The sequence below is a fragment of the Ursus arctos genome, unplaced genomic scaffold (assembly GCF_023065955.2).
Source record: "Ursus arctos isolate Adak ecotype North America unplaced genomic scaffold, UrsArc2.0 scaffold_4, whole genome shotgun sequence".
Taxonomy (NCBI): Eukaryota; Metazoa; Chordata; class Mammalia; order Carnivora; family Ursidae; genus Ursus; species Ursus arctos.
Genome location: NW_026623056.1, coordinates 39,775,012 through 39,789,410, shown reverse-complemented (window position 1 = coordinate 39,789,410; position 14,399 = coordinate 39,775,012). Strand labels below are relative to the sequence as shown.

Genomic DNA, 14,399 nt, shown 5'->3' with positions numbered 1-14,399 from the left:
GGTCCTAAATATGTCAGCATTTGAATTTATTTGTTATCAACGGTAGATTGTCCTGACCTAGCTTTGCCCTTTTCTTGTACCTCTCTTCTGTTCTGAATAAGAATTTACTCACAGGCTGAAGGATTATTTATAGATGCTACTATGAACGTAAAACGGAAACCACAAAGCCTGCAGTTGCCGCATACAATGTGCGTCTGTGGACTGGCCGTGTACAGGTGTCAGGGAGCGTGGGGGCGGGGCGTTTCCTCACGCTGCCTGTGATCAGAGGGAGCAGTGTAAACCCTCAGCCTCCGTCTCTTATCGAGAACACAGGAATTCTTTCACTGACGGGTGGCATCCCCAACCGCTTGAAATCATATAAAATATTGTGTGAGTGTGTGTGAATGTGCATTTTCTGTGGAGAGGGTTACATAGCTTTCATCAAAATCCCAAAACCTCTGGAACACAGGATAGCATCATATGCAGACAAAGCACTCCCAAAGGGCTCTCCCGCTCAAAGATCATTCCCTTCCATCATCCCTCTGAACTTCATTCTGAGAACAAGTTTCTTTGGCTAAGCGTTTGTACTTAATATAGGCAAATACTATTTGGGACAAGCAATACTTCCACAGGGTAAGACTCAAACTGATATAACTCGTCCTAAAAATATTTAAACCAGTCAACTTCAGCAATGGTCCGATGTCCGGACGACAAATTCCAGTATAAAACCCAGCGACTCCATTTCTAACCCACTGGAAGCTCACTGGGTGACCTGGTCATCAAGCCTGTGAACGCAGGTTTTTCACCACACATCGTGAAGGGTTTTGTTCCTCTTTGCTCTTTCATATCATTTACTCAAGGTCTGCAGTAAATGAATTACATACATTAGATACAACCCTTCCGTTTACGGGTGATAAAGCCGAATCTTCAGGTTACATGCTCAAGGTCACAGAGGGAGGAAGGGATAGAACCAGGATTTGAATCACTGATTATCTGACTTTAGTGTCCACACTCTTTCCCCTAAGTGAATCCTGGCCAGGGGTCAAGGTGAGTGTTCCTTAGGGTTCCATGGCTGAAAATAGGAAGTTAGCAGAGCACAAGATACCCAGATGGGATTGGCTCTTAGCTGAAGACCACCGACTGCCTGAAGTCTCAGCAAACGTGTGTTGACGCGTCCAACCTCATGTCACTGGATTTCTCCTCACTGGCATTCAGCACATTTTAAATAACAGTTATTTAACTGTAGTTACTTTGGGGGGCAAAACAGTAATTAGACACATAATGTTATCTACTACTTTGTCAACAAACATCTGCTATTTTAACATCCCTAAAATTAGGACAATGGCCATGGGTTAAATAAAACAGGAAGTAGAGAACACAGGTGTGAATATAGAAATAGTCTAATTTGCTAATTATTCTTGGTCTCACTCATATCATTTGTGGTTTAATATTTTCATGCCAGTTTATTGGTACCAGGTCTTACGAGTTACAACAACCGAACACATTTCTGTTAAGTTTATCTACAAGTATCATCATTTAGGCCTGGGGTTTACAATTTTTTTTTTCTGAAAAAGGCAAAAAAAAAATTTTTGGCTTTGCAGGACCTTCAATGTGTGTCACAGCTACTCAACTCTTCTGTGGCTGTGCAGCCATTGACAGTGTGAACATGCATACAGCATAAATGATTAAGCATGCCTGGGTTCCAGTAACATTTTCTTTATAGAAAAAAAAAAGACAGTAGGTCCGATTTGGCTTGTGGGTCACAGTTTGCTGACCCCTGTTTTAGGGGATGGATGGAATTCTAGGAACAATGAAGAAAAAATCAGGAAAAATAACCAGAACCTACATAGAAAGGCTCATTAGAGAAGGGGAATGTGTGTAGGGGGGTGGGGGTGTTATTTTTCCCACATGGACATTTTTTTTCATATTTTATACATGACCTATTAGTTCATCCCGCATACACCACACAGCTGAGTAGAGGCTCTTCTATGTAGTATGTCGGAAGAGTGCTGAGTTGGAAGCCGGGAAATCAGGCTCTGGATAAAGTTGTGTCACTAACTTCCAATGTATATTGTGCTACTCCTCTGAGCAAAAAGGATAATGGGGTTAGAGTGTCTTCATAGGTCTTTCTACTCTGTCATTATCTAATGCTATGATTTCCTTGGTAAGATTTCTAGGAGAAATATGATGGTAAGAAAATATGAATTAAAATTATATTAAAAATTATGTAAAAACCTGACGTAGAACTTATTCAACCCATATAACTAACAAAGGCAGGAGGGTCAGTGGGTCAAAGGACGCGGCTAAGGGGCATGGGGTGAGAGGAGCACACAGGTTCCTGCCCAGAAGGCTCTGAGTGAGGGGTTGGGCCTTCAAACGTGTGGAATGAGTGGACTCCCCTGAGCCCACTTAGTACGATGGGTAAAACTACCCTGTGACTCCAGAAGACAGTTATGTGGACATTTTATGAGAAGAACCTGGACAGAGGAGCAGACCCTTTGTGATGGTCATAGCTGTAGGGGACCAAGCAGCTCCTCACGCCACTGAGCAAAGTGACCCATTTCCAAAGCCATTTGGAATCAAAGATGGCTACTCCATTCCCAAAGAGTGGTGTTCAGGATAGGTGGTTGGTCTTTGGATGATGAATATTGAGCTGGATCTAAGAGGCCCTGTGGTTGGCAAACCAGATTCTGTGGAGACCCCTGTAGTAAGGACTGCTGTGCGTGTGGAGAAGGGATAAGCCTGAAGAGCTCTGGACCTCACGCCTGCTTCAACCAGAGCCTTGAACCCCCAGTTTTTATTTACTGGTATTAGACAAGTGCTGGTCCAACTATTTCATTATAAGTAGGTAACCTGAGTCTCCAAAGGTAGCAGAGGTAGGTGTGGCTGCTGCAGGGGGTGGAAGGAGATTCTCTGAGGCATGACAAGTTCATACTCCTCTTCTGGGGAAGAAAAATGCCTTGGGGAGGAAGGCACCTGGAGGAGTGCATATGAAGTCTCGGTTTCTCCCAAGGACTTCCTGGGTGTCTCGGTCTTAGGGGAAACATTCTCATAGCACCCCTCACTGGAGATCTCTGATGGCCTTCTCCCGGGGACGCCGTGATTAATGAGGGTGTAGCAGAGATCCTCTGAGGAGCTCTGGTCAACATTGTCCTGTTGGTGAAAGAAGAACCTTATCAAGAGTGGGCCTCTCACCATTCCCTTTATATACTCCAGGCTCAACACAGACCCAACCCTGGGCAAAATGTCTTCTAGGCCCATCTCCCCTCCATCTCTTGGCTGTTTTTCCTAAATGGCTGCTCCGACCCCAACCCTTAGCCCAAGCATCCAGAGAGCTCAAGCCACCCGGAGTATTCAGCCTATGAAGGCATTTCCTCTCTGCCCTGTGTTCCAGAGTGACCCCTGACTATCCATGTAATTCCCAAGTCTCAAGCCCTGAGGGCAGCCCATTCTTATATAAGAGAACAATCTGAGGTCACCTTAACTTGACTGCTTATGATATTTAGCCACTCATTCTAGAAATTTTTGCATTATTAAAAAGGTAAACCACTCAAGAGAACCTTCTGGTCGGTGGACTCTCAGGAGATAAAAAGCAAAGCAGCAAAGTACAAGAGGGAAAGCCTGGGTCTCAGACTGAGGCTTGGTTTTGAATCACGCCCTTGACTTCTTGTCAGCTTGGGGAGACTGTCAGTTAATCTCTCAGTTTTCTCATTTGTACAGCAGGTGAAATAATAGTGCCAGTCTTGTAGGGTCGCTATAATAGTGACATCAGACACTACAGGCGAAGCTCTCAGCACACTGCCTGGCATCAACAAAGGGCTCCGTATGTGTTAGCCCCTTCCGGTAGGATGTACAATAGAGGCGGGGGCTGTTGCTGCCACCAGGCCCCATACAGGGCCCTGGGCTAACAAGCACTGGCATCTACAGTCTTTCTTTCATAGCAAGGTTTGAAGGTGTCTTGGAGGCCAACTTCTGCCCTCTGGGGTATCTGCATTGCCACTGGCATCTCCGGGAAAAGGCTCAGACATGTTTGCATTACCTGTATGGGAGCAGATGACATTCCTTTATCTGGAGAAAGAAAATACAATCAATTTCAAGTCATTGAAATGGAGATTTGAGAAGAAAGGATGGGGAGTGTGTGGGGGGTGGGGGCTGGGGGAGGGTGGACATTGGGATATAAGCAATCACAGAGCCCAACAATAGCCCATCAGGCTATGTTGACCTGCGACACACCCCTGGGGAGTGATGGGGCCATCTAAAGAAAGCAGAGCTGTGTTCAGGCCGAGAGGCTGATGGGAGTTTTGGAAAGGAAACCACACTTCGGTCCATTCCCCAGCCCCTCCCTCCCTCATACAAAATTCATTTCATACCTACCCTGTACCAGGCACTGTGGAGACAAAAATCAGAAACAGTTCCTGTCCTCAAGAGGCTCACAGGCTAGCACAGAGGCAGACAAAGACGCCCGAGGATCCACAGTGCAAAGGAGGACTGTCATGTCTACTGCAGGCAACAGGGGATGATAGTAGTGGGGGGCTGGTGCTCAGGAAAAGCTTGACGGAAGGAAATTCTTAAATTGAGCATTCCCGTTCCTGAATTTGCTAGTAGATACACACAAAATCAGGCCAATTTTTTCAAAAGCCAGTTTATTTAAAGCCAACTGGCTCTGGCCACTCAGCAAAGAGGCAAAGGACACACTCGCTACCCCCTTGCAAACACCCCAACTCAATAAGCCAACGTGAGCTTTCACATGGAAGCCACGGGATGCCCTCCTGCGCAGGTGGTGGGTGTACCCCCGCAGGCCACCTTGTTTATTATATTACGGACATCCCAGAGTATCACATGTCCCTACCCTCCCCCCCCCCCCCCCCCCCCCCCGCCCCGGCCATCTAGGACGTCCCTGATTATCACTACAAAGGAATGGCTGGAAGTTTTAGCATTAGAGGTCTTATTTCCACCATATTTTCCTCTGTGGGACATTGGGGTTTCCTGGGACCCATGATTCCCCTGGGTGACGTTAGGGGTGGGAGGGCTCTATTATTCACTCATGCACTTTACAGAGCTAGTTTGCAAGACTCGGAGCAAATGAATTAGGACGCACTCTTTAAACCCAGGAAGGCAGAGGCAAAACTCCATCACTTTTCCTCTTTAAAAATGCAGTGGCCTGACCTCAGGCCTATAATTCCTTCCTCTCTTTCTCACATGTGATGCTATTCACCTTCCTCTCCTTCTTGAATTCCTTCTCCTTAGTAGCGGCGCTCTTCTGTCTCCAGAGATCATTGCCTCATCCCCTAAGCGATCTTCCAGCCTCTGCTCGTGCCACGCGCTAGTCCCATGTGTTCTCTGCAGAGCAACCCAGGTAAAGTCCTTTCATGTAAAGGGCATCATACTGGCCCCTGGTTTAAAGCCTCTCAATAGTGCTGTGGTTCTCAAGACAAAATCTCCAATCCTAAGCTTGCCCACAATGCCCTGCCTCTCCTCATTGCTCTCTGTACCCCTCACTGGCCCCCTCACTGGCGCTTGGTCCCTCCACCTTTCCAGATATTGTTCCCAATTCTCCCCTCTGACCTCCAGACCTCAGGGAAGATGCGGAGATCTGTAGTCAGTTCCCACTTGGATGAGCTCACAGTCTTGAGGAGAGAGACACAAGCGACTGGACGAATGACACAGATCCGCGCATAAGTACTGCCCTGGAAGGCTCCCAAGCAGCTTGGGAAGCACAGAGAAGGGGCGGTGTGGAAATGTAAGTCTAGCCAAAGTAGGAAAGATGAGAAAACAAAGACTTACTCTCCATTGAGGAATCTGGCTTTGCTTTACGAATGCATACTTTTTTCCTGAAAAAAGAAAAGGAAGGAAAATTGGTGGTTTCAATATTCAGAAACTCTCAAAGGAAATGACACTGGACTCTGAAACCTTATCTTTAATTCTTTCGTTTGTTAAAGTTATACCTCCTTTAGCTTCGAGGAAAAAGAAGATAGATAAAAGGAAACATGAAAGATAAGACCAAGTAGAAATCTCCACCTTGGTGTGTGTGTCTCTCTCTCCTCCCTCCTCCCTTTTCTATGGGTTGAGGTGGAATTGATTTATAAATGCAGAACTATGGTGATGTCATCTGTAACTATTTGGGGGATATTTTTTTCTAACAAAATGTCAATTTCTTTTATATCATGTGACATAAGGAGCCAAGGTTATTTCCAATTCCAACCCCAACCCCGATCTCTGATCTCCAAGCAAGCAAGCAAACACGGCGCTTGTGAGCACAGGGGTAGCTACTTCCTAGAGACGAGTCCCCCAGAGGAACAAGGTCTAAATACACTGGAAGCTCATTATCATCTCAGGAGACGGTGACATGGGCACCAAGCAGCATGACCACACGTCCCGCTTTGCTTAGGGAGTCTAGTTAATGTCTGTATCAGTCACCAGAGACCCTGAACTATTTTTAGCATGTCTTTCACTCTCAACGCATTCCCAGGGTGGCGGAGGACTGGTAGGATCACCCCGGCTGTGAGCTCCCTGTGCAAGGGACGGAAACATCTCCCCCTCTACATGGAGTGTGGCAACCGCAGGCTGAGGAAGGGGTCTTTCTCTCCATTGTAGCCACTTTCATCCTTGCTTCTGAGCCTTTCCGTTTCGAGGAGCCCCAGCAAGACGGTGGTTCCTGTTTCTCATCAGGCTCGAATTGTCACTTCCCTGCCTGGTTCTCAGATGACTGGGTCTGGGGAGTCACAGGCTTCCCCTGTGACCACAGACGGTGGGCAGTTACAGGTGATTTACAGTAAATACCACATTGAAACCGCACTCAGGGAAAGAACTTTTGAAAACAATTCTCCACTCACCACGGAAGGCAGAAACACCCTGCGGCAACGTAGCGGTCCCAGCATCTAAGACAAACGAGAGACGAGAGACGACACAAAGCACGATGTTGGTTTCTGCAGCTTTATTAGGGTGACTCCCTTCCTTTTGCCAGTTCTGTGAATAACCTTTTTTTCTCCCCCCAACCCCAAAGTCAGGATTCATTCTAGAGGACTTGGACACTTCGATCATGCTAGATTGATTCCTTCCTCCCAGGACATTAACTGCCCCTTTGGAAATAGGAAGACGATGCTTATCAACCCTAATCCGGGAAGGAACTTCCTCCTGTTGATAAGCAATCGTCCTCCCATTTCCAAAGGGTCAGTTAAGGTCCTGGGAGGAAGGAGTCATCGTAGCATGATGGATGTGTCCAAGTCACCTAGAATAGCTTGCTCATCCCAGATTTCAATGATTTACTTGGCCTCCTGTGACAAAGGACACACAAGAGTCATCTCCAGGGAATCGCAGTCTAAGTGTGTGGAGATTTGAGAAATTTCTTTCTGGTACGGGTTAGACAATATTAATAGCGAATTCTACTGCATTCTGAATTTCTCCTATTTATACCATATTATAATTGTACACCACATTGTAATTGTTGGTTTGAAAAAAACCCAAAACAGCTCAAAATGGTGTCACTTGGACTGAGTTCCCAAGCTTAAAACATAATTGAATTGCAGTTTCGACCTCCTTCAGCAATGTCGTCTTCAGCCGTCAGCCAGGAATTCTCCCATCTGCGCCACTGAGTCTGTCACCTGCGCCTAGGTGAGATGATCTGCATGATAAGACTCCTTGCTTTTCCCCTTAGGAAGTGGCCTCGCCTGGAATAATCCTTTTCTTCTGCTAATAACTTTCTTGTCCCCACCCTCCTTCTATAAAAACCTTCCGGTTTGTGTAACTCCTACAAGAGCCTCTCTACCTGCTAGATGGGGCGCTGAGGATTCGTGAATCACTTCGTAAAGACAAGTAGATCTTCACATTTCCTTGGTTGAAATTTGTGATTTAACAGTTCATTTGCATATAGATTTATTTTGTTCATCGAGGCAGAGATCACCAGCAGGTGCCAGAGTGTCTGGTAAATTTATTTTCAGTAAATATTTGATAAACGAACGAGTAGCCAAGAACAGAGCAACTCTAACTGGCTCGGGTCATGCAATCTGCCTCCTTGACCCAAGGGACGGGTAAATTAACAGGACTTGGGATCTCTTTCATGGTAGGCAGAAAGGCTCGGGATTTTTCTGCAGTTAGACATCCAGGCTGAGGTCTAAGTGTCATGCTGGGCATCTTTCTGAACTTGAGTCATAGCCAACTACCTGCGTAGACGAAGGTGAAAGCCCTGCATGTCCCAGGAACACTATGTAAAAGCGTCTGTAGAGGACCACCCAGAAATATCACCCGAGGTGAGCTTCCCAGGGAGTTCCCTTGCAAAGGGCGCTGGAGCAGAGGCTGTGGGCATCCGCGTGGCACGGTGTTCTGATGACTACCGGGGGTCCCTGCACCCTCAGGGTTTGGGGGCTGAAAGGCATGGCTCCTCTTCATGCTATTTTCAGCCATGGTTTCTATCTCCTGTTTCTGTGGCTGAAGAAACACCAGAAGGAAACCACTGAACCTCGCCAGTGCTAAGACACCGGGTTTCCTGAGAAGATTTGGGTGATGAAAAAAAGCCAATTTTGAGTTACTGACTGGACCAGGATCTCTGGAAAACTTGACCCACGGTTTCTCCGTTGTAAAATGAGGATGCTTCCACCGCTTACCTCATGGAGTTGTAAGGGTCAAATGAAGTTAAATATGGGCAAAAGCTGTTTTCAAACTGGTTATTGACCCCACTCAATTTTTCTGTGATGTATTCTTGCATTTCAACTTGGGTATTTTGGTTTGGGGTGGTTTCTGCGCGAGACCAGATGCATCCCTGGGACGCCGGGCTCTGTGCAGGCAATTCCAGGTTCCCGTCTCTTATGCAAAGCTTCCTTGGCCCCCCAGTCCACCCAGCCTCTCCCTTGTTATAATGCTCATGACACTTCTGGTCTGTTTCATGATTTGGACTGTATGCTTTAACACATGTCCGGGGATAGCCCCCCAATACATGATCCTTAGCTTACACTGAAGACACGTACCCTTTTGAGGGATCTTTGGGTCCCCAGCTCCTAACACAAGCTTTGGCTTAGTGGTTGCTTTTTAATTTAATTGATATTCTTTAAAGAGCATCTCCTGAAACCATGGGGAAAGGGCAGATAATTCTACAGGCCAAAGAACAACTGGCTTTGCCACTCTTTGGAATTCTTGGACCCTGAGACCCTAGTTCCATATTTTAGTGATTCCCTGGCACTCAATGGAGCTGGTCAGAAAGGATTATTGAGGAAGTCATGGCTAACAGCATCCGGGTAATTGCAAGTGTCTCTCTCCACAAACCTTTCAACAATCATGATGATGTGGGAGGTGTGGTCCCCTCAGAAACAGGAACTTAAGGGTTTAAAACGGAAAGGTCAGGATGGGGCTTGAGCACAAAGGTATTTGAGCTAAATAAACAGAGGCAGCAGGAAATAGCGGTCCTTTTTCTAGTTGCTAGAGGTTACCCTAGGCTCCTAGCAAAATGGCACATCTCCTGTCCAAAGGTTCGAAGTGTTTTTGTCTTTTGTCTTGTCTTCAGATTGACTATGATTACAACTGCTGCTGGGCGAAGCAGGTGCTCCATTGTGGAGAACGTGAAGTCCGGGACCTGACAGACTTTACTCTTCGGGGACAAAGGCTGGGAGAAGGTTTGTTGGATTTGTTCTCACCTGGACGTTCTGTGTTCAAAGCTTTGATTTTTCAGAGTCCAGGGTATTTCTTGAGTGTTCTGCTGGCACCTAAAATCCAACATATCAAGTATGAGCTAAGTTCTTCCTTTCCAGGCGTCCCTCCTCAATTCCCAAGTTTTTCAACTTTTGTCGTTTCCACCATAACCCCAGCATCACATTGGCTTCCACCTGTTCCCTCAGAGCATCTCTTTAACATACATGGCCACCTTTCATCTGACCAGTCCTCTGTTGCCATGGCAACAGCTCCCCCCCACCCCCCCGACGTTCTCCAACCAACCCCCACACACAGCCTGTCCTAAATCATTTGTTCACACATGGCTGGGATTGCTCATGAGGACCATGAGAATGTCAGTGTATGGAGAGGCCTATCTGCTTGGCGGCGGTCTTCGGGATGGTGCGCAGGGATGGGGAAGGGCACTGGCCTGTCTCACGTAAGTCACCATCTTTCACGGCACCAAGGCAGAGAACATGGGGTAAGAGGAGAAGAAAGGATTAAATAAACAAGATAGATTTGTTCCTTGTGCGGGTTGGGTTTCTGCACAACCTTTTTTCCACTTGTAGGAAAAATTTGAGAATATACAGAAAAAGATTTGAGAATATACAGAAAAAGAAACTAAAAATTAAATACTACTGGGAAGCCTGGGTGGCTCAATTGGTTGAACATCTGCCTTTGGCTTACGTTATGATCCCAGGGTCCCAGGATCGAGCCCCGCTCAGGCTCTCTGCTTGGCGGGGAGCCTGCTTCTCCTCTCCCTCTGCCTGCAGCTCTGCCTACTTGTGCTCTCGTCTGTCTGTCTCTATCAAAATAAATAAATAAATAAAATCTTTAAAACATAATTAAATACTACTTACTATATGCTTATTACTTTCTCTCAACCTCTCTCCACACACACACAGACACGCACACTCCACTTACTAAATGTATATAACACATACATTTTATATGTTATATTTCATTTAATTTTAGAATAAATCCCTGAGGTAGATGTTATGATTCTATTTTTTATCAATGAGAAAACAGGTAAAAAATGTTAGGTGACTTGTCTGAGGACCATCAATCAGTAAGATTCTGAGCTCCCCTCATAAAGGACTAGGTGCCACTCTGCTCAGGGAGTGGGGGGAGGGGGCACTCCGTGGCTTTTGTAAGGAATCTGATCTGGAGAACCTTGGGGGGGGTGTGCTGACTGGATGCTAAATGGGAGGTAAGGGTGAAATTGAAAATCAGATCCCAGGAAATAAAAGCCTTTGAAAATTATACAAGGGAGACATTTTAAATCAGCATGGAAATGAAGATGCTGAGCCAACTGATGAACTATTTGGAAAAAATATATATATGTGCGTGCATGCGTGCGTGCGCGTGCGTGTGTGTGCGTGCGCGTGTGTGTGCGTGCGTGTGTGTGTATGCATATGTGACACCATATAGTGAATGTATGGGGCTACATGTAAAGCAATAAAACAGAAAAATGATACTGTGGATGCGTCTTACCTTAAGATGGGGAAAGAATTTCAAGCATAAATTGGTAGAAACCTAAGGGCTTTCTAGATTTAATTCAGTTATGTTTAAGTAATAGTAAGCAAAACATAAAAAATTTGCACAGCACAAGATATACAGACTAGAAAAAATATTTTTTGTAATATGAGAAAGGGCTAATTTCTTCAAAGTACGAATAGCTTATACTATCAGTAAAACAAAGTAGGACCAAAATCCAAAACAAAAAATGGGCAAAAGGCAGTACGGGCTCGTCACAGAGGGAGAAATACAAATGACTGATAAATACAGACACTAAAATAAGGACAATGTATCTAATGTTGTCAACAGTTATAACTGTGATCTACCAATTTATTTTCTTTATCCTTTATGCATTTTTCAATGTTTCTACAACTAACATGTATTTATGTCCTAGTCCTTCACCCCCACACCAAAATTCTAAAAAAGAAAACCAAACTACAAATGTCACATCAATCATGACTTTCTTAGTCACGTTATATCTGTATTTTGTTTTATTTTTCTTCTCAGGGCAGTAATTTCTTCATGTTTCCAATCATCCATTACACTCTTTTTGGGTGCCCACTATTTGTCAGAAATGATGCCAGGAACCGGGAATTCAAGCATGACTAAGAAAGAGTCTCTACGTTTGAGGAACTCACACACGGATTTGGGAATAGGGATTTATAAGCTGATCACACGCCCGGGCTGCAGAGAGCTCGAGGCCTGTGAGGAACCAGGGAGGAGTTTCAGAAAACACTGGGTTTCAGGGAGGGGCAGGACACATCCCATGGGTTCACCAAGCCTCCTTTTGGCAGGTGGCATTTCGAGTCCGTGTCTTAGCTCCCAGGGGCAGGAACCCAGACTTGAGATGCCAAACATAATTCTTAAAAATCCTCCCTTCTCCCTGTCCCCGTGAGTCCATTCTCCCTAGACCACCTCACTAGGGATTGTTTTGGGTGGAACTAATTTTTACAATGACTGCTTTGATGTTAATGAAGATGATGGTCCCCCAAATATCTTAGTATTATTGAACCTTACTGTGTGTAAGGCACTGGGAGAGCATCACACCCACTAAAACTTCCAAGGTGGGTATTGTATTATTATTTCCTCTTAAAATTAGGAAACTGAGGTCTAGAAAAAGTAAGCCAAATTCTTGACCGATTTTAATGACCTCTGCTTACCCATTGCAGGGAATGTGCACCGGATGAGGCCTCACTGTGGGTAGAAGCTGCTAACTATTTTGAACTAAAATAGTAATTAAAAGAGTAGTGGCGCCTTTGAGCTCCTTGCAGGCATTAAGAACTCAGGAGACCATCCCTGCTGCCCCCACCCCCCACCAGCCCTCAGAAAGTTGTTCCATTTCTTAAGTCATGGTTTACTGCATTGACCTCCCCTGATAAAGTCCTTTTGCCTTTTAGGGGTTCTCCACCAGCTGTTGGCTCACTCCGATTCTGGGGAGAAGGGCACCCTCATAAGGAGTTGAACTTAGTGTCGGACCTTCAGTAGGCACTTAGTTTTTTTTCAGTTCTTAACCAGTTCCCTCCCCTTGCCCAAAGACCCCTTTTACTCTTTTTCTCTTTCTGGCGGCATTGCTCTGTCCCATCGCCCCGCTTTCCCCTGGGGAGTCTGGACTCACCTGTTCTCCCTCAGCAGAGAGTTCCCCATTCTCTCAGTTCTCCTGGTGACTTCCCCTCAGCCAGCCTGGTGCTCTAACGGGGCAGCTCCTGACTTACTGTGCGTCGTCGTTCTGGCCACCGGTGTTGTGCCGAGAGCTGAAAGGAGAAGAGTACCTCCCTGCGGCCGGAGGAGGACCCCAGGGGGAGGAGAGTCTGAGGTGCACGCACACACAACTTCCTAAAATGTCAGAGCCCGTAAAGAGGAGCAAATTTCACCACCCTGAGATATGCCTCTTTGGTGTTTTGATTATTTTAAGTTGGTTTCTTTAAAGAAACTTCAGCTATAAAACAAGCTCTGAAAATCAAGTAACAATTACTCTACTGTAAGAGACTTGTACATTGACAAGGGAAAGCTCCGTGTGTGAGGGTATCAGGAAGAGGGAGCTCTAAGTCCCCAGAAGCCCTTACTAATGCACAAGGCAAGTCAATCCGCATAACAGCATGGCCCTTGTTTACTGTGATTTTTCCTCCTACAACAGACCCTCCATCCCCACCAACTTCTTTTGTCTTTGATTGAAGATGGTATTTAGGGTGATGGCTTCAGCCCTTTGGGGGAGTTGCTCAGTTTCCATGAGTCTCTTCCTTACATACAGGAAGTATACATGTTATCAAGCTTTTATTTTCCTCCTGTTAATTTGTGTCATGTCAATTTAATTCTTAGGCCAGCCAGAATAGAGGAAAACTTTTCCTTCCCAACTCCAGGCTACTGGCCTTAACCAGGAGCCATTGGTCAAGGAGAGCGTTGAGCTTCTGGGGAAGCCCCATCTGCAATTAGACAGGCCATGGGAGTTTTTCACTTCAGATTTCCTAAATTTATTAAGCCACTTTGTAGTCTTGGAAAAGTCAGAGGGGGGATTTTTTTTTTTTAAAACAAGAAAAGGTTAAAACAAGTTAAGTCAACCCAATGACCAATAGAAATTATTAACAAAACATATATCTGATAAAAAGATTTTATCCAGAATATAGAAAGAACTCTCAAAACTCACTAAGACAAACAGCCAGTAACAAAATGGCCAAAATATTTGAACAGACATTTCACCAGAGCAAATACACAGATGGCAAATGCATACACGAAAAAACGCTCAACACCATAGTCCTTAGGGAAATGTAAATCGAACCACAACGCAATACTTTTACGCACTTTTGCTAAAAAAAAAACCCAGCTCAATCAAACAAATTTGAAGAGTTAATTGGCTTTAGAAGAGATTCTTGACATGGCAGCATCCCATTCAGCAAGTAGAGAGATGCTCTGAGAAGCTGTACAAAATGAAAGGTTTTTATAGCAGGGTAGGGCAGGAAAGTTATTAGCAAAAGAAAAGAAAGAATTGTTCCAGTCAAAGTCACTTTCTCTCAGAGGGACGATAGACAGCGGGTCTTATGAGGTGGATTACCTCTTCTTCCTTTTGGGGATGGAGAAGACCCATGTGATCACTGAAGTTGATCAGAAAATTCTGGTCTCACCAGTTAAGACATATTTCTGGAGGAGATTGAAACTGCAGTTAGTTAGCTGTTAAGTCGCCATTTGGTGACTTAGCCTAAGTAATGCTTGTGGGTCTGTGGTTCTCTTATTTACACCTATTAGAATGGCGAACACTGAAAATAACAGAGACA

At 45.3% G+C, this 14,399-nt stretch overlaps 1 protein-coding gene across 1 annotated transcript; it reads right to left on the bottom strand.

Annotated features, from left to right (window-relative positions):
* Positions 1-1,427: 1,427 nt before the first annotated feature.
* On the bottom strand, positions 1,428-12,827 carry GCSAM (germinal center associated signaling and motility). Its single transcript, XM_026493102.3, has 6 exons — positions 12,749-12,827; positions 9,603-9,671; positions 6,813-6,857; positions 5,764-5,810; positions 4,019-4,047; positions 1,428-3,132 (listed from the first exon to the last, which is right to left on the bottom strand). The coding sequence occupies exons 1-6, from the start codon at positions 12,775-12,777 to the stop codon at positions 2,818-2,820; spliced, it is 534 nt and encodes a 177-aa protein (XP_026348887.1). The 5' UTR covers positions 12,778-12,827; the 3' UTR covers positions 1,428-2,817.
* Between the last annotated feature and the right edge of the window lie 1,572 nt (positions 12,828-14,399).

What these genes read in the sequence shown, in the direction of transcription:
- GCSAM (XM_026493102.3), bottom strand. Translation starts at nt 12,777, where the DNA reads ATGGGGAACTCTCTGCTGAGGGAGAACAG. An exon ending in TCTCTGCTGAGGGAGAACAG is followed by an intron (nt 9,672 to 12,748) that starts GTGAGTCCAGAC and finishes GTTGGATTTTAG; the next exon opens with GTGCCAGCAGAACACTCAAG. An exon ending in TGTCATCTGCTCCCATACAG is followed by an intron (nt 3,133 to 4,018) that starts GTAATGCAAACA and finishes TTTCACCAACAG; the next exon opens with GACAATGTTGACCAGAGCTC.